The following is a 24,164-nucleotide window of genomic DNA, read 5'->3' on the forward strand; positions in this document are numbered from 1 at the left end:
TTCCCCTTGATCAGTAATGAACTAAGTGGTCCTATGGTGACCTCCAAGAACTAAATGAAGCTTCCAAATGAGCTTACCTTGGACTCCTTCAACCTACTTATATACTAAGAAAACCTGGTGAGACATCTCATGAGAATAAAGAGAAAGCTCACATTTTACATTTGGATATAATCTGTGATAATGAGGCCGAAGTTACACATTTTATTCGTGTAGTTCCCACAGAATTTTCTGGCTATATGAGAAATACATAAATAAGCCAAGTATCTAGTGATTGCCAGAACAGAGATGTGGGTTGGATAAGGAGAGTGAACGAGCACAAATCTAGTCCACTACTCAAAAAACAACCCAGTGCATGCAATCTACTGACAGTGAGTCAATTCCGTCAGTGGTATTTATAAAGATTGCATTCTTCTGAGAACTTAGATTCTATTTAATCCAGTTTAAAAGGTTGTTTTATGTCAAATTCTTTTATAAATATTATAGACCTTAGGTTTTGCTTGGTATATAATAATAACATTGCAGCTTTGTCCCAGGATATTTTCTCAAGATCAAGTTTATCAATGATTGGTAAAGAAACTACTGGAAAATTATCAAAAAGATTAACTCCAAATATATTATTTTGGTATCTTATGAAGTGTTAAGAGTAGAATGTGTGTCCTAGATATTGAAATGTGGCTTAATTTAGCATGCAGTTCACTATTTAAATATCCATCCTGTCCTTAGTCACTTAGATATCAAAGTATGACTTATACACTTGAGCAAATGCCTACTCATATAGTCTAAGCTTCCCTAAGAAGGGAGATGAGGTCCATGATTTTTTCTTGCTTTCTAAAGTCAAGGGCTACACAAATTTCTACAGTTTGGCCAAAATAATGGCAAATAAAATGGAATATTATTCAGCATTTCAAAGCTAATGACTCACAACTTTTCACATCATCTCCTTCAATAGAAAATGCTCTCTAGCAAGTAAAAAGATGACTTACAATATTATGATGGCACATTGGGAGAATGACTTATGAGAGATGCATGGGTTTGGTAATGATATATCTTTTTTATTAAGCTTCGTTAGTCATAGTTCTCATCTTGAAATGGTCATAGCGCAAAGGCAACAATATGGCAAGTCGTAAATTTATGCACAATTCAAAATGAAAATGGCTATCTGGTTTTCTCTATCTGTAATGCTATCACCACAATACACACTCATCTCCCCAGCAATTTCAAATGAAACTTGAGTTTATGGAAAATAACACTAGACTTCAACTAAATGCATGCATTCAATTATTTATTCAAAAAACAAATCTTAAGTGCTTCGTGATCTTCAGGAACTGTGTCAGTGCTGGGTAAACAAGTATGATGTCCTGCCCTCATGAATTAAGTTACATTCTTCCATAAATTAACACTTAATTCACAGGCAGAAATACACTTAATTAGAATATTAGAGAAGAAAGAATACACTGTAAGTGAGATGATCTTTACTAGATAAAAAAGCAAAGCTCCTTTTATCTATCATACAAATAATCTACTCAATGCCTTGAAAACAAGAGAAGATCTTATGTCTAAATAAAGAGAAGGGCAAGGATTAACTGCTATCTAACCACGGTAATTAGTATGATCAGGCAAATTGGAATATTTAAGAAACGAAAACCTGACTTCCTCTTCACCAACACATTCCTTTCTGAGTAGATTACCCAACAACTCCTCCTATAAACTTCCATAGAAACAAACCAAATTCAGGGAGCCAATCAGTGGTTTTACTTTTGGTTGTTTCTTATTTTAACCTAAATGTTTTTGTTTCTTTTTTAATTTTTGAAAATAAGAAAATCAGAAATTAACCTAAGGAAAGCTGAAGTGGTTTCTTTGCCAGGCCAGGAAAAGACAAAGCACAATATATTTCCATGTCACTTCCGAGTCATTTCAACTTTGTAAAGTCTCCCTAGTTTGTAGCACTTAAGCTTAAAAAGAGAGAAAAGAAAAGTAATTTAATTGTCACATTTCAAGCACTTACATTCAGATACGGGATCCCCAAATCTATACTTCTAGACCAAGAAAATTTACCAGGGTAATGCTAAAGATGGAACACATCCTTAAAGTCACCTAACTAATGATCATGTGGAAACAGCAGATACAGAACAGTTAATCCAATGTTTGAAGGATAATTTTATGGATGACCTGTCTTAGGAATGGGTTTTCTGAAACATAAGCCAAGGTATTAATTTCTGATTAAATGATGTATGTAATCTTTAAAGCATAATGTCAATTAAAATGTTAACGACAAATACCATTACTTATTTTAATTTTAATTACACGAAACTCAAAATAAATAGAACATATGAAAAGGTATTCACATACCATTGATCCATCGAGCTTCTGGATCATGAAGCACAAAGTCTTTCCTGAAGAGGTCTTCTAAAGACAGTCTGCTTTCTGATGAATTTGTGAGTTCATCTAAAATAAAATAAGTCTTAGATTAGCCTTTACCTCATGTTAGCTTTTAAAACTAACAAATTATAAAATTTGGAATATTTTGCTTCAAAAATATCTTAACTAGGGGCCAGCCTGGTGGCCCAGTGGTTAAGTTCACACATTCAGCTTCTTGGTGGCCCAGGGTTCTCCAGTTCAGATCCCGGGTGCAGACTTGGCACCGCTTGGCAAAAGCCATGCTGCGGTAGGCGTCCCACGTATGAAGTAGAGGAAGATGGACATGGATGTTAGCTCAGGACCAGTCCTCCTCAGCAAAAAGAGGAGGATTGGCAGTAGCTAGCTCAGGGCTAATCTTCCTCAAAAAAAAAAAATCTTAACTAGATGACAATATCAAGTAACCATTTTAACATGGTTTTAGGCATTTGAAATTAGTCTTTCTCATGACCTTTTTTAATAAATTACTTTTAATATTAAAATTGTCTTGATATAGCACAAATTTAATAGATCAATCCTTTATTATGTAGTGATATATAATATGAAAGCAGTTAAGAATTCCTATTGTGCATTGTGTCCAAAACAGTATATTTTTCACATTCAACCATAATCCAGCCCATCACATTCCAAAACCATTTTGACATATTCTCTTTGACGATAAATTTATAGTTTTGCTGTAAACACCAAAGATGAGAGAGTTAAAGGCCCTGAATATATATGATAAAGAAAACTTCCCAACTCAGAAGGAAGTTCACCAAATAAAAAGAATGAATACCAAGTTCCACCAAACAATTACCACCATACAAATAGTAAGTGCATTTACGAGTTAAGTGTAAAAATTCAAGTAATACAATGCCAGAATATTAATAAAGAGCAACCATTTATATTGGTCCCTGACACATAAACTAGGTGTATTACCCTTTTAAATTCCCAAATTTTAGAAATGAAAGGACAAACACAGTTTAACTACCAAAGGTAAGCACAGTAAACACTCTTTTAGATGCAAGATGCTCTACACAAGTTAGCAATATTTCATTTTCTTTGGAAAATAACAGCATTTTTTATTTACTGTGTAAAATCATCTTTGTGACCTTTCAGCTGTGAACTTCACCCTGTTTGAAAATAAAATGTCAAAGATATATACTAACCTCATTAGATATTTTTTTAAAGGTCCAACACTTATTGCAGCAAGAGCTTTGTTTGTTCCAGCTGGAAAGCGGGGGCAAAGAATCAACGCCTTCAAATGCAATTTCCTTTCGCTTGAATCACCCATACATTTAACCCACAAAATAATTGCTAAGAAACAATTGAAAAAATATTACTAGCGGTTATAGTGAGAATTGTTTGATTCCAACCCTAGCATAAGACATTGTGATTATATAGGGATTTGCAAAACAAAACGCTCTTAGGCAATGATACACATTTGATCATTTGCCTGACAGTCAGACACACCAAAATTTGAACATTCTTTAATTCATTTAACAAATACTGAGACTCTTAATTTTCAAGGTGTCAAGTGAAATATTGTAAGGTGGGGAGACTTATCTATGCTCTGCCCTGAGGGCTTCACACTTGCAAAAGAAGAAAGAACATGATAGACAGCAGAAAAAGGATGCAGAGTACTGTATGAGTTCAGAGAAAGGAAGAGAAATACCTTGCAAAAGAATCAGAGAAGACCTCAGTTAAAAATTAAATGACCAACTCTCATCTATTGCTTAGGGGAATGCAAAGTGGTAAAGACATTTTGGAAGACAATTTAGCAGTTTCTTACAAAACTGAACAGACTCTTACCATACAATCCAGCAACTGCACTCCTTGGTATTTACCCAAATGTCATGTCCACACAAAAACCTGCACACAGATGTTTAGAGCAGTTTTATTCATAATTGCCAAAACTTGGAAGCAACCGTGATTTCCTTCAGTAGGTGAATGGGTAAAGTGTGATACATCCAGACAATGAGATACTATTCACTAATAAAAGGGAATAAGCTATCAACCACGAAAAGACATAGAGGAAGCTTAAATGCCTATTACTAAGTAAAAGAAACCAATCTGAAAAGACTACATACTGCATGATTCCAACTGTGTAACCTTCTGAAAAAGACAAACTATGGAGATAGTGAAAATATCCATGGTTGCCAGGGGTTAGCGGGAGGGAAGGGTAAATAGGCAGAGCACAAAGGACTCTTAGGGCAGTGAAACTACTCTGCATGATGCTGTAATGGTGGATACATGCCATTATACATTTTTCCACAGCCAGAGAATGTACAACACCAAGAGTGAGTATTAATGTAAATGATGGACTTCGGGAGATGATGATGTGTCAACGTAAGCTCATCACTTGTAACAAATGTATCACTTTGGTGTGGGATGTCGATAATGGCAGAGTTTGTGCCTGTATGAGGGCAAGTGATCTGTGGGAAATCTCTGCACTTTCTGCCTAATTTTGCTGTGAACCTAAGACTTCAGAAAATAAAGTCTATTGAAACACTTAAGAATTAAATGACCTGGGCTGTACTGATTTCAACAGACAAAGAAAGGGAATGGCAGGGGCAAGAGAAGGAGTGAGAGCATTTTAGATAAAAGGATGAACGATTGTTGTTTGACAAACCAAAGAAAACTTGATTCTAGAATTCATTTTCTGTCATAGAAGTTTGGGATTTTAATCATATTAGCTAATATTCTTAGGGTTTTAACACTTATTCTATGAGATATCTCAATAAAACCAGACTTTGGTATAGGTAATTTTCAATATTTAAAATTTCCCAAAATTACATAAATATGCCATCATTTTGTCTAATCCAACTCCTGAAGTTCTTAGAGCCTTATATTTTACCATCTCCATTTGACATACATTTATTTATTTGATCCAATAAAATTAATATAGGTAAAAGTGAGACATAGGAGTCTAACTTTATTTCAGTGGGAGAATAGATTATGCTAACAGTCTATTAAATAAATGATCCTTATTTATGGAATTGAAAAATTAACTATCGTATATGAATGTCCATTATACACATACATCTGTTTCTCTTCCAAAGATATTTTTTCTGTTCCTAGATAAATTCTACATATTTTGTTTACTGTATCATTTAGAAAGATGTTAACATAAAATATACCTTGTAAGGTAAGTGCACCACACCAAATAATCTTATTTTCAAATAATATTTTAAATTATATTTTGAGAATTCTCAAACATACATTCTTTTATATGAGGTTTAAAGTCATATTTCAACTCACCAAATTGGACATCTTATCAAAATAGCACTATTTATAACAGTAAATTGGAAAACTTTAAATATTTTGTAATATTAAGGCTTTAAATTCAGACCTACTTATTCCATTCATATTTTATGTACATTAATATTTCATCTCCTCCTTTTCATTTAGATCCTTTAGTTTTCCTGTTAGATTTAGTCCTAATTGTAGTTTGTTATTATTGTGAACAGAACATTTCTCATTCTTATTCTAAATGAATATATATATATATGTATTCATGTAACTGCAGATTCACACGCAGTTCTAAGAAATAAGACAGAGACAGATCCTTTAAACTCTTCATCCAGTTTCCCTCATAATACGGTAACATCTTGCATAATAAATATCACAAAAGAAACTGACATTTATACACTCCATCAGCTTTATTTAGATTTCACCAGTTTTACATGTGTTCTCTTGTGTACGTGTGTGTGCATGTCTGTTTAGTTTTATGCAATTTTATCCCATATGACCAGCACCAATCAAGATACAGAACAGCTCCATCAGCAGGATTTCCTATGCTGCCCTTTTGTTACCATAGTCTCCCTCTGCGGCCATTGGCGACCACTAATCTATTTTCTATGTCTATAATTTTGTAATTTCAAGAATGCTATATAAATGGAATCGCACATGTAAGGTTTTGAGATTTGCAGTTTTCACTCATCGTGATTCCCTTGAGATCTATCTTAGCTGAGTGTATCAATACTCAGTTCTTCTTTATTGATGAGCAATATTACAGGGTATGAATGTACCACAGTTTGTTGAATCTTTCACCTGTTGACGAACATCTGGGTTGTCATTGTAGTTTTGGGCTATTATGAAGAAAGCTGCTATGAACATTTTTTACAGGTTTTTGTGCTAACATGGATTTTCCGTTTTGGGTGATAAATGCTGAAGTGTGTAATTGCTGGGTCACATGGTAAGCACGTGTTTACTTTTGCAAGAAAATCTCATATGCTCTTCTAGAGTAGTTGTACAATTTTACACTCTCACCAGCAACGTATAAATGATTCAGTTTCTCTGCATTCTCGCCAGAATTTGGTGTGCTTTTTTATAATTTTTGGCTACACTGATGTCCCATTAAGGTATTAATTTGCATTTCCCTAAAAGCTTATGAACATCTTTTACTTTGCTTACTTGTGATCTGTATATCCTCTTCATAGAAATGTCTGTTTATGTCATTTGCCCATTTTCTAACTAAATTGTTTTTGAGTGTTTCTTTGTTTAACTGCTGAGTTTGGAGAGTTCTTTATCATTTCTAGATAGAAATTACTTGTCAGATGTCAATTTCAAATATTTCCTCCAAGTCTCTACCTCATCTTTTCATCCTCTTAAAAAGAACTTTTGCAGAGAAAAAGCTTCTAATATTGATGAGGTCAAGTTTATCAATTTTTCTTTTTATAAATCATGTTTTGCTCTCTAATGCTTCACCTAATCCCAAATCATGAAGATTGCCTCCTAGATTTTTTTTCTAAAAGGGTCATGGTTTTACATTTTACATATAAGTCCCTAATCCATTTTGAGTTACTTTTGTATATGGTATGAGGATCACTTTGAGGTTTATATTTTATTTATTTTGCTGTTGTCTATTTGATGCCCAGCTACTCCAGCACCACTTGTTAAAAAGCTTTTATTTCATCTTACTGAATTATTTCATTGGTTTGAGTGTCAAAAACAATGTTGTGAGCCAGCTGTGATGGCCTAGTGGTTAAAGTTCGGTGGTCTCACTGCTTTGGTGGCCCAGGTTCATTTCCTGGTGGTGGAATCCCACCACCCATCTGTCAGCTACCATGCTGTGGCTGCACCTCACATAGAAGAACTAGGACTTACAACTAGAATATACAATTATGCACTGGGGATTTGGGGAGGAAAAACAAAGAGGAAGATTGGCAACAGATGTTAGCTCAGGGTGAATCTTTCCCTGCAAACAAAACAAAACAAAACAAAACAAAACAAAGAAGAACAACAAAAAAAACCCAGTGTTGACTAATAATAATGATAAAGACACTCCTGTTTTTTCCCTCTATTGTGGAAGCAATTTCAGTATTCCATTACTTAATAAGATATTTTTTCTTGATTTATGATAATGAATCTTTATCATTCTTGAGTAATTTGTTTTTATTCCTATGTCAGTTAGAATTTTTATTTTAAATTATTACTATGCCATCATACACTTCAGGTCCTTTTTATTTAAAAAGTACTTTTTCTCCTTTAAAGTGTTGATAAAATAATTTGTAAAAATTCAATTTCCTATTTTCAACCACCCTCTATTTCTATTACAGCATCCAACTGTTCATGGTGAATTATTATTATTTTTATAATACTAAATTAATATGCTAAATATTTATTTAGATCTGTTTTGATGAACAAAATTACATTTTTCATTGTTTTTCCATTTTATATTATACTGATCAGTTAACATTTTAATATTTTTGTTAAATATTTTTGGACTTTCACTTATTTTCTGAGATCTGGAATAGTTTAATAATTTTAATAAGATAATTTTTCTTTTAACTCCAGTTGTCTCTGGACCTTATTTTAATGTCAATCTATTAAAGTAATTCAAATTAGTGTAATTAGATCTTCTTCTTAAACAATAATCAGAGAGAGAGAGAGATGTAATTTAGGGAATAATTTCTTTGACTTTATTCATTACTGAAAGAGTAAGTTATATATTTCATTCCTTTCTCTTTTTTCCGTCTTTCTTTGTTCATTTCTTTAAGTTTTCTTTAGCTGCTGAGCACTATCCCTGATGTCTCTTAAATTTTTCAGTCCCAGAAGAAAGACTTCTTCCTTCTACATAGAATGAATAATTAAGCTTTTCTTTTAGTAGCCTCTGAAGCTGGCTTCTAGCTCCTATCTTCTTTTATCTCCAAGTCTCATCATCATCTTTTGGGGAGCTCATTCTTTGTAATCAATCCTCCCTTTTCCAAATGCTCTCAAATCCCTATTGGATATTGTTGTCTTCATTTCACAGAGGAAGCTTAGGCTTGGCAAAGTTAATATCTTCACAAAGTTCACACGGTTAGCAAGAAGCAGAAGTTACACTGGAACCTACATCTCTCTGACTTTCTAAGCATACTGTCTCTCAAAATAAGTTTTCTTTCTTCATTATCTTTAATACTATATTAATTAGGTCTTTGCGAAAAGATAACATACAATTTTATAAATGATATTTTAAGAATATCTTCATTGCCTTTTGGTCCCAAGAATTCCAATTGAAATTCAGCTCCTCAGTAGACACCCCTCTGGACCTTATTAGCAACCCATTCTGCTCCAACTTGCCCATGAAGGTAGCAGCGCCACAGTCCTTTTCTCCAATAGAGCATCACAGCATTCACTAAAAAGTGGATTTTTTTTGTTTTCTTCAAGAAAATTGTTTATAACATGCCAGCCTAAAGTTTCCAATTTACCCTCTGCTCATTGTTGTGTGGTGTTTAGTGTTACAACTCCCCTTACCACACCTCATCAGCAAGCATTTATAACTCACATTACAACCTGATTTCTCAGGAACTTAATTTATGTTAGGATCATCTGGAGAAATCTTACTATTTTATACATTTTAATAGTTTTCTCTGCACTTTAACTCCAAGGACACACTTAGCAAACAGAGAATCCTGGACATCACTCATTCATCTTAATCAACACTGAGAAGGTTGCTTAGCAGGAAACTGATATTAGATTGCAAATAATTTTAAAAGAGATCCCTTAAGTAAAGCTGCTTTCTTATAAATCTTCAGAGGAAGAAATTCTGAAATCACTACCTATTCCCTAATATCAACAAAAGATTACTTAAATTTAATATTCACCTCTCATGGACCTTATTCTTCATTCGTAAGGCACTGGGTAACATATCTTATCTCTAGTCATTTTGTAACTATATATGCAATACCTCTCTGATGTGTGTATATATACGTGAGTGTGTATACATGTGTGCAAGTGTGAAAACCTAATATGTGTTAACAGCTGCTATTAAAAGGCTAACCATGGGGCTGGCCCAGTGGTGTAGTAATTAAGTTCTCATGTTCTGATTCTGTGGCCCAGGGTTCGCCAGTTCAGATCCCGGGTGCAGACCTATGCACAGCTTAGCAGGCCATGCTGGAGCAGGCATCCCAAATATAAAGTGGAGAAAGATGGGCACCAATGTTCGCTCAGGGCCAATCTTCCTCAAAAAAAAAAAAAAAAAAACCACGGGGGGGAAGGCTAAACATTTATTAACCAAATAGGACCCTATGATTATGGTTATAATTATGAATAGCACCAAAAAACCAATGAGATTCAAAGCATAACAATAATCACAAGTATTTAAAGAACTGGAAATAGAGTAATTTGTTAAACAGTTACAAGATATAGAATCTTAGCAACATGAAGGAATGTAGTAACAGAAATGACATTAAATAATTCACCACTCCATGTCTTTTTGTCTACTCTAGTCTGTCATTTAAGATCATATATTGGTATTGGTATTTCTGTGCTTTTTTCCAAAAATCCAATCTTGCTTTTAAATGGCCTTTTGAAATACGTTGGCTGCATAATCTTAGAAGAAAAAAGAAAGTTCTTCAGTACTGAACTGAAGAAAAACTAATTTATGACTTTCAGTTCTCGGTTTCTCTTTACTGAAACTAATTGTGTTACTTTTTATCTAGTTTACTCTTGACATCAGAGGTTCAGAAATATTTCTTTTAATTTAAATCCTATTTGAAATAATTTCTTGTTAAAACAGTAATAAGAAAAATCTAATCAGGCAGTTATGCAGAATTTCCCACAAAAAGAACAAAGCCATTTCCCCTTTCTGTTCATGTGATTCTCTCTTCTCTCTGGACGCCCAATGCACTACCACCTTTCTTTCCCACTGCTGTTTAAATCTATATTTATTCTTAAAACTTATTCTCATTTTCCATGTTTAGTTTCAGTCCAGGCTAGCCTTCTAGTGCATTTCCATTTTATACACTATTGAATGTTTAAAGTTCATTGAAAGGATACCATCCCTTCTGCATTTCTTTATATACCCAGTTGAAGACACAGAATATAAATCATAGCAGTCATGGCTAAATTCCAGATCTTTTCAAAACATTTGCTGTTTGTATGTTCCCTAACCAGTCAGGAGACCTTCAAAGTTTTATTTTACTACTTAACAACTGAAGCATTAGTTCCTCTCTTATTTTTCATCTTTTTTCCCATTTGTTTTCTTTCGCTAGAATGCTGAAACACTACACAGCAGACTAAATCTTGTCAAAATTGTCATTTGAGATCAGATACAAGATCCCAAGTTCTTTTTAACATTTCCTAATTTATCACGGAGAAAATCAACACAGGTTTACTTTTTCTCACTTAAGGAATTACATAGTTCATAACGTAAATGTGAGGAATAAAAGTACATATCATTGGAACAGAAAAAAATCACAAAATATGTCCTGGTACAAGCTACATTTTCTTTTTTAACAAATGAGGTCAAATATGGAAATAATTAGGCAAAACACTCAGGTCATCTAATGTCAGCCATTGTCATTATTATGATTAAAATGTATAGGCCAAAATGAAGCACAGTTGAATTTTTCAATTCCAGAACCACAAAAAAAAGATGTTTTTTGTTCTTTTGGAATATTCATCTCTTTCATCATTGGTCTCTTCAGCCAAAATGTTTCCACGTGTGTTTTCACATTTACCCTACCAGAAGCAGTGTTGAGTCACTTCTTATAGTTAATGGAAAATTTTGGTAAAATGTAAAATTTACTCAGAAGCCTCCTTTTGAAGGAAGTGCATTTGACTATGTTGAATTTGTAAGGTTAAAAATATGAATCATGCAAATAATAAATTATAAATCAGTCTTGTCAATGAAGGAAACTTCAAGCAGCTTGTCACTTAGTATTATTGTGAACACCAATTTACCCATTCAAGCAAAAGCACAAAAGGAATTAGTGTATCGGGTAACATCTATTTTATAGTCCTAGATAATTACTTTTGCTCCTCTTGGCATGCCAGGAGTTTCCTCTTCTATTTTTACGTTTTGCCTTTTCCTGCTCTGTCTAATATCTTGGTATAGCAATAGCTAAATTTTTGAACAAAGAGGTCAATTCCTCATCAATTCTACCACCTCAAATTACTTTTTTTAGGAAGATTAGCCCTGTGCTAACTACTGCCAATCCTCCTCTTTTTTGCTGAGGAAGACTGGCCCTGAGCTAACATCCAGGCCCATCTTCCTCTACTTTATATCTGGGACGCCTACCACAGCATGGCTTTTGCTAAGTGGTGCCATGTCCGCACCAGCGATCCAAACTGGCGAACCCTGGGCCGCCGAGAAGGAGAACATGTGAACCTAACCACTGGGCCACCAGGCCGGCCCTCAAATTACTTTTGATTCAGACGGACCTGATATCTTACAAATTCTAGTAATATATACTGTTGTAATTGAATTTAATTCCTAAATCAGATTATCTTCCACTGAATGTTCTTTCCTTCTTGAGTATATTTCCAGCACGTGGCTTTCATATAGAAAGCCATATTTTAATTATAAAAAACGCATTTTAAAAATTCAGTTATGTGGAAAGTTAAATTATGACCAAAGTTGTGTCTTTACTGAATAGAATGAAAAAGATGACTGGCAAATAAGGTATTATATACCCTCCCCCTACCCACCTTGCACCTTTTCTCATCATACATGGGGAGAATTTTGAGGAAATTTACACTTAATGTTAAGTACTGAAATATAGACTGCACGAACTTTGCCTCCTACAAGGCATCCATCTTCTCTAAGGTTTCCAACACACATTTATGAACCTACTGTCCCATTCTCTGTTCTCAAACAGGAACAAGCAATAATGCTGCAACAACAGCAATCAGAGCTGGGAGGTAATATTCTAGTCCTAGTTCAACCCTTACCTAGCATATATGCCCTTGGTTAGATCACTCAGTGTATTGAGGCGTCAGTTTCTTCAATTATAAAAAGGAATTGTTGGACTAAATTACGCTATTGCCAGCTGTGTTCTAGGGACTCTAACAAGCTCTCTCAGGACAGAGAAGAAGGGGGAAGGGGAGGGTTATGTGGTTAGAACTCTCCAACTAGCACAGATTTGCTTTGGCATGTTTGACTTCTTCACGTAGAATTTCATTGGAAGCACACACACACACACACACACACACACGCACGCACGCACACATACACAATGGCCCATAAGGTAGCTTGCTTCTAAGATCCCCTAGTTTCTGTTGTGTTTTGCACTAGTTCTCCTTGTTTTCCACAGAGACTTTAAGTGCTCATCAAATAAGGAATGCACTTTCAGATTCTGAAGGACTTATTAAATTCTACCTCAAACTCGGCACCTCTTGAGTAAGTAAATCAAGAGCTTTAGGATTTACTCAGAGGTTTAATTAGTCAAATTAGTCAATTATTCAAAATGCTAATCATTCTCAAACCTGTTTCTGAGACCTTTTTCAAATCATCATCTCCTGAATTTGAGTAGTAAACCTAAATATGAGAAATGTACTTGCACAAAGACCTTTCACATTGTGAGAAGTAAAGGAAAATCACACAATGACACACACACACGCAAGCACTCACACCCTTGAGTGATGTCTTCTTTTCACCCTAAAGTACTATGACTCTACTTTGAGCCTTTGAGCTCTTACACAGTCCGGTTTAAGTTCCTCCCTCAGGTATGCTGATTGTTTCAATCACATCATCATAAGCAAATTTTTGTTTCATATCTTTATTTAACCCTACAGTAGAGGTTTGTAGAGCACGATTTATGAACAACTGGTAGACAGGGGTCCTAAAGTCAAAATTATATTCATAATAATACTAAAGCATAATCCTCCTTTTACATTGGGTTGAAATCTTCACTCAGTGCAAAACCAACAGTGAATGGAAACTCTAGACATCTTACTGTGCATCAACACTGTGGCATCAAACTACCGTCATTCTATTCTTTACTGTCATATACTCTCAATTTTAAGAAATCCAGTTCATGTAAGAACTTCCTTGATACTGTTTTAAAAATTGTTAATTGTATTAAATCTCAATACTTGAGAGCTCTTTCATATCTGTGTGGTGAAATCTGAAGTACACATAAACAAAAACAAAACCACTTCTGCTGTATACCAACATGACGGTTGTCTCAAGGAAAAGCATGTGGGCAGACGGTTGAGCTACGAACTGAACTAACTGCTTTTATTCATGGAACACCATTTTTAGTGGAAAGTATGAATAAAAACTATGATTATTAAGATTTCAGTATTTGACAAATGTTTTGCTTCAAAATGAATGAACTGAACCTCTAATGTAAAGAAAAAACATACCGTATTTGTTACAAATGATAAAATCAAAGCTTTCAAGAAAAAAACTGCTTTCCAAAAAAACATTTTGGAAAATTCGTATTCTCCAGTTTGAATTTGACTGTTTTCCCATACTTTTCTAGTGAGAATTTTCTAGTGCTATCATCAGTGACGTTACTGATGGTATCAACAGTGATGTATTTTGTTTTGTTATGTTGTGTATAATCTCCACCAACATTTGGAAGATCTGCATAAATCAGTGAACTAATATTTTCCAAATGACCAATGCATGATGTAACAGAATAATGCATAGGTAAAAGATCCTTTCAAAGTAAAAGATGGACCAATGGATTTTAATATAATAGAGTACTGATATTTTATTGACAAGGTTTCAGATTCCACATTGCAACTAACCTTCAAGAATCTACCACCTGTCAAGTTTTCAAGAAGTATCAAGGAAGGACATCTACAATTATGTGAAAAGGATATTAAAATATGTCTTTCATTTATAACTACATATATTTCTGAGGCCAGAATTCCTTCATATACTTCAACAAAAACAATCTCTTGCAAAAGATTTAACACAGGAGCACATATAAGAATGCCGATGTCTTCTATTCAGCCAGACATTAAACAGATTTGCAAAAATATAAAATAATGCCATTTTTCTCATTAATTATTTTTGTTTTGGAAAACAGTTATTTTTTATTATATGATATGTATATATACATGGAATAGTTTTATTAGTTCCATTTTTAATAAATTAAATTTTTTTTAAAATCTCAAATTAATTTTTAATCTCTAATCCTTTAAATATTGATAGGTATAATTCAACACCCAGAAAACATTTGAAGTCCTCAATAATTAAAGTCCCCACACTGAGCTCTACTGTGTGCACTTTATTGTGTATTTTATTAAGTTTATTTTTACTTACATTTCAAACTGCAAAGATTACAGTAAATATTATTCTGGATCTCTATAGATGTGGACTTTCTTTTTCATTTGCTAACATCAGCAGACTTAATAATCATACTCTATTATATTACTATTAAGTTCATCATCAAGAATTTTCACAACATATTTCACTGACATTCTCTAATTTTTTTTATGTTTTTTTTTTTTGAGGAAGATTAGCCCTGAGCTAACTACTGCCAATCCTCCCTTTTTGCTGAGGAAGCCTGGCCCTGAGCTAACATCCATGCCCATCTTCCTCCACTTTATACATGGGATGCCTACCACAGCATGGCTTTTGCTAAGTGGTGCCATGTCTGCACCAGGGATCCAAACTGGCGAACCCTGGGCCACCGAGAAGTGGAACAGAACATGTGAACCCAACTGCTGTGCCACTGAGGCAGTCCCCACTCTCTAATTTTTAATGCAAGTGAATAATTGGATAAATTTTTCACTGGTGAATATTTACTGAAAACTCAGTTTTTAATGATACTACAAACGATTATGGATGATACAGTAAGTGTAGGGAATCACAAAGACGGAATGCTTGAGGGCTTCAAATATAATAGAGAACTCAGATTGATGATAAAGGACAAAGGCCAATATACACACAAATTAGTCAGTAAAGTCTGTTATCAGAGTGATATCAGTAAATGTGGAGGAGTAGGTGGCTCCAGAGGCCATTTCCCCACAGAAATGTCAAAAAATCAAGCAGAACTGTCAGAATAAACTTTGCTAAAATGCTAGAAAATAGTCAATAGTTTACAAAATCAACCAAGCACTGAATCAAGAAAAAATCAACTTAAAAACAGTAAGAAAGCTTTGCGGCATTTTTATTCGCCGTTATTCCAATCACCTCCCTGGCTTGGTGGTAATCTTTAAGTCAGCAACCTGCATTTGGAGTATAGGACCCTGGTCCTTGTGTTCTGGAGGAGCAGAGAAGATTTTATTCTTAAAGAATTGTGTTTTCTTGCTCTAAACCATCTTGTGCTACCTAAAGTTCTGACACAAAGCACTTATTTTTGTTATGCCTCACTGAGAACACTCAGGGGAATAAAGCAACTAGTATTCCTCAAAAACATTGTATGGCAAATGAACAAGCCCCAGCTACCTGCAGAAAAGATACAGTTAAAGCATAAAATAAGTACCCAAAGCTTGAGAGGAAAAGCCAGGGAGAGGTCTTCAATGGGAAGTTAGAAATTCAAAATACCTACATAGATTAGGGAATTTAGAAAGCCTTGTACACAACCAGAGCAGAATGCATTCTCAGAAAATATGTGAGAAGACCCTGTGGTTTCAGCTCTGGCTGATCTCTAGACTTGGTACAAGCAGGACGTGAAGGCTAGGGCAGAGTTGTAAATGACTTGGCTAAGTGTTAAATAAGTGCCCCAGGACAGAACTAATCTAAAACAATGGAAGAGTTTGTTTGTTCTCTTTTTTTAAGTTTTTCTTGGGTTGTTTTTTTCATCTTTTTTTTCTACCCCTCTTTAGACTCCTAGCATTTAAGAAATTCTTTGTGAAAACATTAGCTGAATACAAGCCAAAAGAACAGATACTTCAGAGAGCACATACTACCAAATTCATCAGAAAAGTCAACTAAAAAAAAAAGAACAGCTATAGCTTAGAGTAAGCAACAAAAATATACCCTGAAGAGAGGGAAAAAATCTGATTTCCAGGGTTACCACATAATAATATTCAAAATGTACAATTTTCAACCAAAAATTTGAAGCATGCAAAAAACTCAAAAACGTATGGTTCACTCACAAAGAAGTTAACAGAAATCGACTCTGAAGAAGCACAGATAATTTACTTATTAGACAAAGACTTAAATTGACTGTCTTAAATATACTCACAGGACTAAAAGAAATCATGGACAAAGAGCTAAAGAAAACCAGGAGGATAATGTATGAAAAAATAGAGAATAACAGTAAAGAAATAGAAATTATTTTTTTAAACCTACATATACTCTGGAGTTGAAATTTACAATAACAGAAATGAAAACTCACTAAAAGATTTCAATCTTAGATTTGACAAAGGAGAAGAAAGAACCAGTGAATTGGAATAACGGTCATGTAAAATTATCTGTTCTTAAGAGCAGAAAGAAAAAAAATGAAGGAAAATAAACAGAATCTAAGAGACTTGTGGAATCACATCAGGTATACCAACATAAGTGCAATGGGAATCCCAAGAGTAAAGATAAGAAAGTAGGGGCACAAAGAATATTCATAGAAATAATGCCCAAACACATGCCAAATTTGATAAAAGCCATGAATCTATATGTTCAAGAAGCACAAAGAACTCCAAGAAGAATAAACATAGAGCGATCCAGACTGAGACACATCATAATCAAATTGCCAAATGACAATGACAATATACAAACCTGAAAGTAGCAAGAGAATCAACTTCACCGATACAAGAGATCTTCAAATGGTTTAACAGCAGATTTCTTATAGAAAACTATGAGGCCAGAAGGCAATGGGACATTATTTTTGTGTGTGTGTAGGAGCAGATGGCTTCAACTGTGAATTCTATGAAAGACTTAAAGAAGAATTAACACTGATCCTTCTCAAACTCTTCCAAAAACTAGAAGAGGAGAGAACACTTACTAACTCATTCTATTAGGTTAGAATCATCCTGATCCGAATCTACACAGAAAGAAGAGAAGAAAACTTATCAGTATTCCTTATGAATATATATGCAGAAATCCTCAAATGAAATAGTAGTAGAGAATGGCAGAATAAAGTTTTTAAAAATTATCAAACCAAATTATTCAGTATGTCAAAAGGATTACACATCATTAACAAGAGAGATTTACCCCAGGAATGTAAGGGTAACTCAACAAAAGAAAATCAACCAATGTAACAGCTCATTAATAGAAACAAGAGGAAAAACACATGATCACATCAATTGATGATAAAGGGCAGTTGAGAAAATCCATCACTCTTTCTTTATAAAAACATGTTTTTTCTTCTTTTTCCCAAAGCTCTCCCAGTACATAGTTGGATGATCTAGTTGTAGGTCCCTCTGGTTTGTGCTATGTGGGATGCCACCTCAGCATGACCTGATAAGCAGTGCCACGTCCATGCCCAGGATCTGAATCAGTGAAACCTTGGGAGACCAAACCAGAGATGTGAACTCAACCACTCGGCCATGGGGCTGGTGCCTAAAATCATTTTTAGAAAACTAGTAATAGAAGGAAATTTTCTCAATATGAGATAGGGCATTTATGAAAAACCCACAGCTAAGACAATAGTCAATGATAAAAAACTGAAAAGTTGCCCACTATGTTTAGGAACAAGGCAGAAGATAGGATGCCTACCTTCACCATTGCTATTCACCATCAAATTGGAAATTCTATCCAGAATAATTAGGCAAGAAAAAGAAATAAAAAGCAGCCAGTTTAGAAATGAAGAAGTAAAATTATCTCTATTCACACACAGTATTATCCTCTATATATAGAAAAGCCCAAAGATTACAGTAACCTACTAAAGTTAATAAGTGAATTCAGCACAGTTAAAGAGTATACAATCAACAAGCAAAAATCAGTTGTATTTCTATACACTAGCAATGAGCAATCAAAAAAAGGTATAAAGGAATCACTTCTATTTACAATAGCAGTCAACAGAATAAAAAACTTAGGAATAAATTTAGCCAAGGAGGTAAAGACTCTTACATTTAAAACTACAAAGCATTGCAGAAAGGAATAAAAGACATAAATAATTGGAAAGACAACTTGTGTTTATCGATTGGAAGACTAATATTTCTAAGATGGCAATATTGCCCAAAATGATCCACAGATTAAATACAATCACTATCAAAATCTCAAATGCCTTTTTTGCAGAGATGGAAAAGCCAGTCCTCAAATTCATATAGAATTGCAAGACGTCCTGAACAGCAAAACAACATTAAAAAAGAAAAAGAAAGATGGAGCATTCATACTTTCTGATTTCAAAACTCATCACAAAGCTGCAGTAATCAAAACAGTACATTACTGGCATGAGGATAGACATATAGACCAATGGGTTAAAATTGCAAGTCCTTAAATAAACCCATATTATCTGCAATCAATGATAATCAACAAGGGTGAAAAAAACATGCAATGGGGAAAGAATAGTCTCTTTAACAAATGGTGCTGGGAAAAACAGATGTCCACATGCAAAAACTGAAATTGGACTCCCTACCTCACACCATATACAAAAATTAGCTCAAAATCAATCAATGATTAGGGCTGGCCCTCTGGCCTAGTGGTTAAGTTCAGCACTCTCCACTTCGGTGGTCCAGCTTTGGTTCCTGCGCATGAACCTACACCACTCATCAATGGTCATGCTGTGGTGGCAACTCACATACAAAATATAGGAAGACTGGTGACAGATGTTAGCTCAGGGCAAATCTTACTCAAGCAAAAAGAGGAAGATTGGCAGCAGATGTTAGCGTGAATCTTCCTCAGCAAAAAATAAATAAATAAACAATCAATCTAAATAGATGAGCTAAAACCATAATAGAGATGTTGTTGTTATGTGCCATCCAGATGGCTCTGGCTCCTGGTGACCCTTGAATGAGTGATGTCCACAATGTCCTGTTATCAACAGCCCTACTCAGCTCCTTAGACTCATGCCTAGGTCTTCCTTCATGGAGTCAATCCATCTCATATTTGGTCTTCCTCTTTCCCCTCTTCCTTCTACTTTTCCCAGTATTACTGTCTTTTCCAAAGAATCCTGCCTTTTCATGATGTGCCCAAAGTAGTACAGCCTCAGTTTTACCATTTTTGCCTCCAGCAATATTACAGGTTTAATTTGCTCTAGGACTCACTTATTCATCTTTCTGGCTGTCCAAGGTATCTGTATTCCAACACCATATTTCAAATGAATCAATTTTATTTTATTTATTTTCGGGTTTTTTTGCTGTCAGCCTTCTTGGCTGTCCAGCTTTTGTCCCATACATAGTAACTGGGAATACGAGGGTCTGGATAATCTTGGCCTTAGTCTTTCATGACACTTCCCTATACAGATGGTCTTTCCTAATACTTTCATTGCTGCCTTTCCATGTCTCACTCTTCTCTTGATTTCTTGGCAGAAGTCTCCATTTAAACTCATGACTGAATCAAGGTACACAAAATCTTTAACACCTTCAATGACTTCGTTGCCTATGTTAAAGTTGTGTAGTTCTCCTGTACTCATGAGTTTTGTTTTCTTGATGTTCAAAGGCGGCCCTGCTTTGGCATTTTATTCTTTCACTTTTCTCTGAAGTTGTTTCAAGTCATTGCTGCTTTCTGCCAGTAAGATGGTGTCATCTGCATATCTTAGAATGTCGATATTTTTTCTAATTTTCACTCCTCCTTCATCTGAGTCTAGCCCAGTTTTTCATATAATATATTCCACACACAGATTAAATAGATAGGGAGCTAAAATTCACTCCTGTTTGACACCTTTGCCTATAGGACAACATTCTCTCTCTCTATATATATATTCTGTCCTGACAGTGGCTTCTTTGTTCACCACACAGGCTACTCATCAGGATAATCAAGAGCTAAGGCAAATCCATTGCTTTCAGAGCAGCCCACAGCTTTTCATGATCCACGCAGTCAAAGGCTTTACTGTCGTCTATAAAACACAGACTAACCTTCTTCTGAAATTCTTTGGAGCACTCCAGTACCCAACAAATGATCACAATTAGATCTCGTGTGCCTCTCCCTTCCCAAACTCCACTTTGGACATCAGGTATTTCTTGATGACAAAAAAATACATGTGCACACATGTTCATAGCAGCAGTATTCTCAATAACCAAAAGGTGAAAACAACCCAAATTTCCAACAGTGGATGAATGGATAAACAAATTATGGTACATATTATACAACAGAATACTGTTCAGCCATAAAAATGAATGAAGTTCTGACATGTGACAATGTGGATTAACCTCTAAAACATTATGCTAAGTGAAAGAAGTCAGATCCAAAATGTCACATATTGTTTGATTCCCTTTATGTGAAATATTTGGGATAAGTAAATCTGTAGAGACCAAGGACAGATTGGTGATTGTCAGGAGACAGGGGAAGGGGAAAATGGGTAGTAACTGCTTAATGGGTTTCCTTTTGGGATGATGAAAATGTTTGGAACTAGACAGAGGATGTGGTTGCAAACATTGTGAATGTAGTAAGTATCACTGAATTGTTCACTTTAAAATGGATAATTTTATGGTACATGAATTTATTTTCAATAAAATTAACTTGTTACCAGCACAAGGCTTTGAGTCAGAGAAGAAAAATAATGAATGTTATGGGGAGAATTAAGGTAATTTGAGTAACTAGAACTCCTGAATAAACTGTAAAACATATAAAAAAGTAAATTCATTGGTCTTGTTCCCCTAATGTTATATAATTACAGATGATGCCCCAGAAAAAGCAAGGTAAACTGTGAGTCTAGGATCAGAGATCTTCTAGGCCCCATGCCAAAGCCAAATTGTGATGCTCAGATTTTTTTTTTTTTTTTGAGGAAGATCAGCTCTGAGCTAACATCTGCCAATCCTCCTCTTTTTGCTGAGGAAGACTAGCCCTGAGCTAACGTCTGTTGCCATCTTCCTGTACTTTACACGTGGGATGCCTGCCACAGCACAGCTTGATGAGCAGTGCCATGTCCACACCCGGGATCCGAACCAGCAGACCCTAGGCCGCCAAAGTGGAACATGAGCACTTAACCACTGCGCCACCAGGCTGGCCCCTGTGATGCTCAGATTTAAGGCGCAGTTTTCCATTTAGTAAGAATGTTTTTCAAGCCTACTTTAACTGATTCCAGTTTTTCTAGAGAATTTGCTCAACTGGACTTTACTCTCATTTGAACAATCTTGGACCAAAAGAAATGGGAAAACCATGCAAAAGAAATGAACAAACATTAAAATTGTTCCAGTTAAATTTTCATTTTCCAGAACACAGGTAGAAAGTGGGATATTATTTAGGTTAAAGTACTGTTTAACTAAGGGTATTTTTTTTTTAACAGATAATGTCTCTTCTTGCACCTAATAAACAAACTCTAGAATAGGATGGCTTAAGTTACAGTTCAAAGCCAAAGAATTGGATGTTAGAGTCCCTGGCAAATAGCTGCATATTAAAAAAACCCCTTCCACAAAAACAGGGGGCAAGTTATTTTTCAGGTGGAGGGCAATCAGATGCAGCTCCCTCTTTTAAGGAAACTTTGTTTCTCAAGGATCAGGCTGTCTTGACCCCCACTTTTAGAGGCCAGGCTATCATGTTTCTAAAATAAACAATTCGATTAGGAGGAGGCAAATAAAATATATGACAAAGGATATAAAGTTGTACAGTGACAAACAAATCATATAAATAATTTCTATACAGTGTGGTTTAGGAAAGAAAATGCGCACTTATATTTTATCATGAGTATTTGAGGTTCCAGAAAAAATATGAAGGTTTAAATCAAAATGTATACAGAATGCACGTGTTTAATTTTCAACTGCCCACTTCTGTCACTTCATCTCTATTACCCCTTGTATACCCCTGCTTAATTCCTTCTCTGTTGTATATTCCCTTTAAGGAATAAATAGAATCAATTAACTCAATAAAAGATCAAGGAGGAGAATAAAGGGGAGCCCAGGTTTCTTTTTTTTTTTCTGAAATGTCCTTGCCCATACTTTCCATGGGTGTGATAATATATCTGAGCCTATATTTCAAAGCCAAAAGGGCCTGGCTCCATGTTCTAGTTGCATCCCGGGCTATTTGCTTTAACTTGTAAGACTCAACTGAATCAGGTAGAATATGAACAAATTAATAGTATCTAGTTCGTGTCAGTGAGGCCAAGGTAAATAAAATAGTACAGGCAAAGCACTGAGTTTAATATGGGGCGTGTGACAAGTAGATAATAAGTAAATGTTACTTATTAAAACAGATTCTCTTCCAACTCTTGTAAAACATATTATAATGTAAACTAAATCTATTATTTATCTGATTGGACAATCCAAAAAGGTGGTAATAAGTATGGAAATCTAATCTATCTTAAAAATGGCAATGTAATTATAAAGCAAAGACACAAATATATAACTACTCTTACATTATTATTACCAGAAAAATTATTTTCCATTCAATCTCAGAGTAAACAATCCATGCCATCCGGGGTGAAACTGAGAATCTGTCATTGTTTTCTCTTTGGCAGCCTGATTATGCCTGGGAAATACCACCTTCAAATATGCTCGTCTGTACTGTTCTTGGAAAAACAAGCAGAGGCAATTTAGCTTATGCTTATCGATAGAACATATCTCCTTTTTTAATTCAACAAAATAAAATAAACAATTTGTATCTTGGCTAATGTTGATGTTTACAAGTGAGTAACGCAAATCTCAAAATTTGTAAAACAATATTTCCCTCTCATTAAAGCATAATGGGATAGTTTAATTGTTGCTTTGACATTTTAAAACACAGGTCAGATGCTTAAATGACACCTTTTAAATTACAGCTGCCAAGAGATTGCTCGCAACAGAATATAACATGATATTTTAACTAACTATAACCAGGAGCTATTATTTTGGTAGAACACAATAGTAAACAGAATAAATTCATTTTCAGTTTTGTATAACAACAAAAAAATCAGCTGTCACCAGTCCAATAAAGTACTTTTTATCAAATGCTTTCTGGAAAATTATCTCTTTTTTATAAATAGGGACTAATTAATGTTTTCTAAGCCTTGTTTCAAAGGGTCAAATCATTCTCTTTTAACCACAAAATCCTTTACCTTAAAATCATATTTGCAGGCACACATCAAGGCGAGGGTATGAACTCAAGTCAGTTTGATGTCAAGGTCAATTTAATCACTCTGTTAGATTTTTCTCCACAAACTAGGTACCCAAGTCAACTAAATTCTACTGACCGTGACTGTAATATCTAGAAAACGTCTCTTATTTCTTTAAATTGGTGTGTTATGAGGAATAAATGAGAGGATTGTGCACACTCTTTGGAAAATATATGAAAGTTAGTATTTTTTCAAAGAAAAGCATACTTCCTTAAACAGTAGCTTACAGTTTTTCTTTTGTTTTGTTTATTTCTCTGGATAGAGTTGCCTAAATTTTTCTGGTTCCCTCCACTTCCTTAGTTCTCAATCTTGGCTCAAATGAACTATTTGGGCAAAACTTCATGGATCAAATCCATATCTGATATTAAAGATGTGCCTAGCCATCAAAATCACAGCGGCAATCTCAACCTGTGTAAATCCTTTCCAACATGGCATCTGAACCTAATGTAAAATTCTGTCCAATACAGAGACTTCTAGAAG

At 34.7% G+C, this 24,164-nt stretch overlaps 1 protein-coding gene across 4 annotated transcripts in view; it reads right to left on the reverse strand.

Annotated features, from left to right (window-relative positions):
* Positions 1–24,164, reverse strand: part of DPP10 (dipeptidyl peptidase like 10) — a 1,237,611-nt gene that overhangs the window by 430,616 nt on the left and 782,831 nt on the right. For all 4 annotated transcript variants that reach the window (XM_044769066.2, XM_070507564.1, XM_044769065.2 and 1 more), the window contains one exon: positions 2,350–2,445. In XM_044769066.2, the coding sequence (XP_044625001.2) occupies positions 2,350–2,445 (96 nt within the window). The remainder of the gene's footprint in view (positions 1–2,349; positions 2,446–24,164) is intronic.

This window comes from Equus asinus, chromosome 4 (assembly GCF_041296235.1).
Source record: "Equus asinus isolate D_3611 breed Donkey chromosome 4, EquAss-T2T_v2, whole genome shotgun sequence".
Lineage (NCBI taxonomy): Eukaryota > Metazoa > Chordata > Mammalia > Perissodactyla > Equidae > Equus > Equus asinus.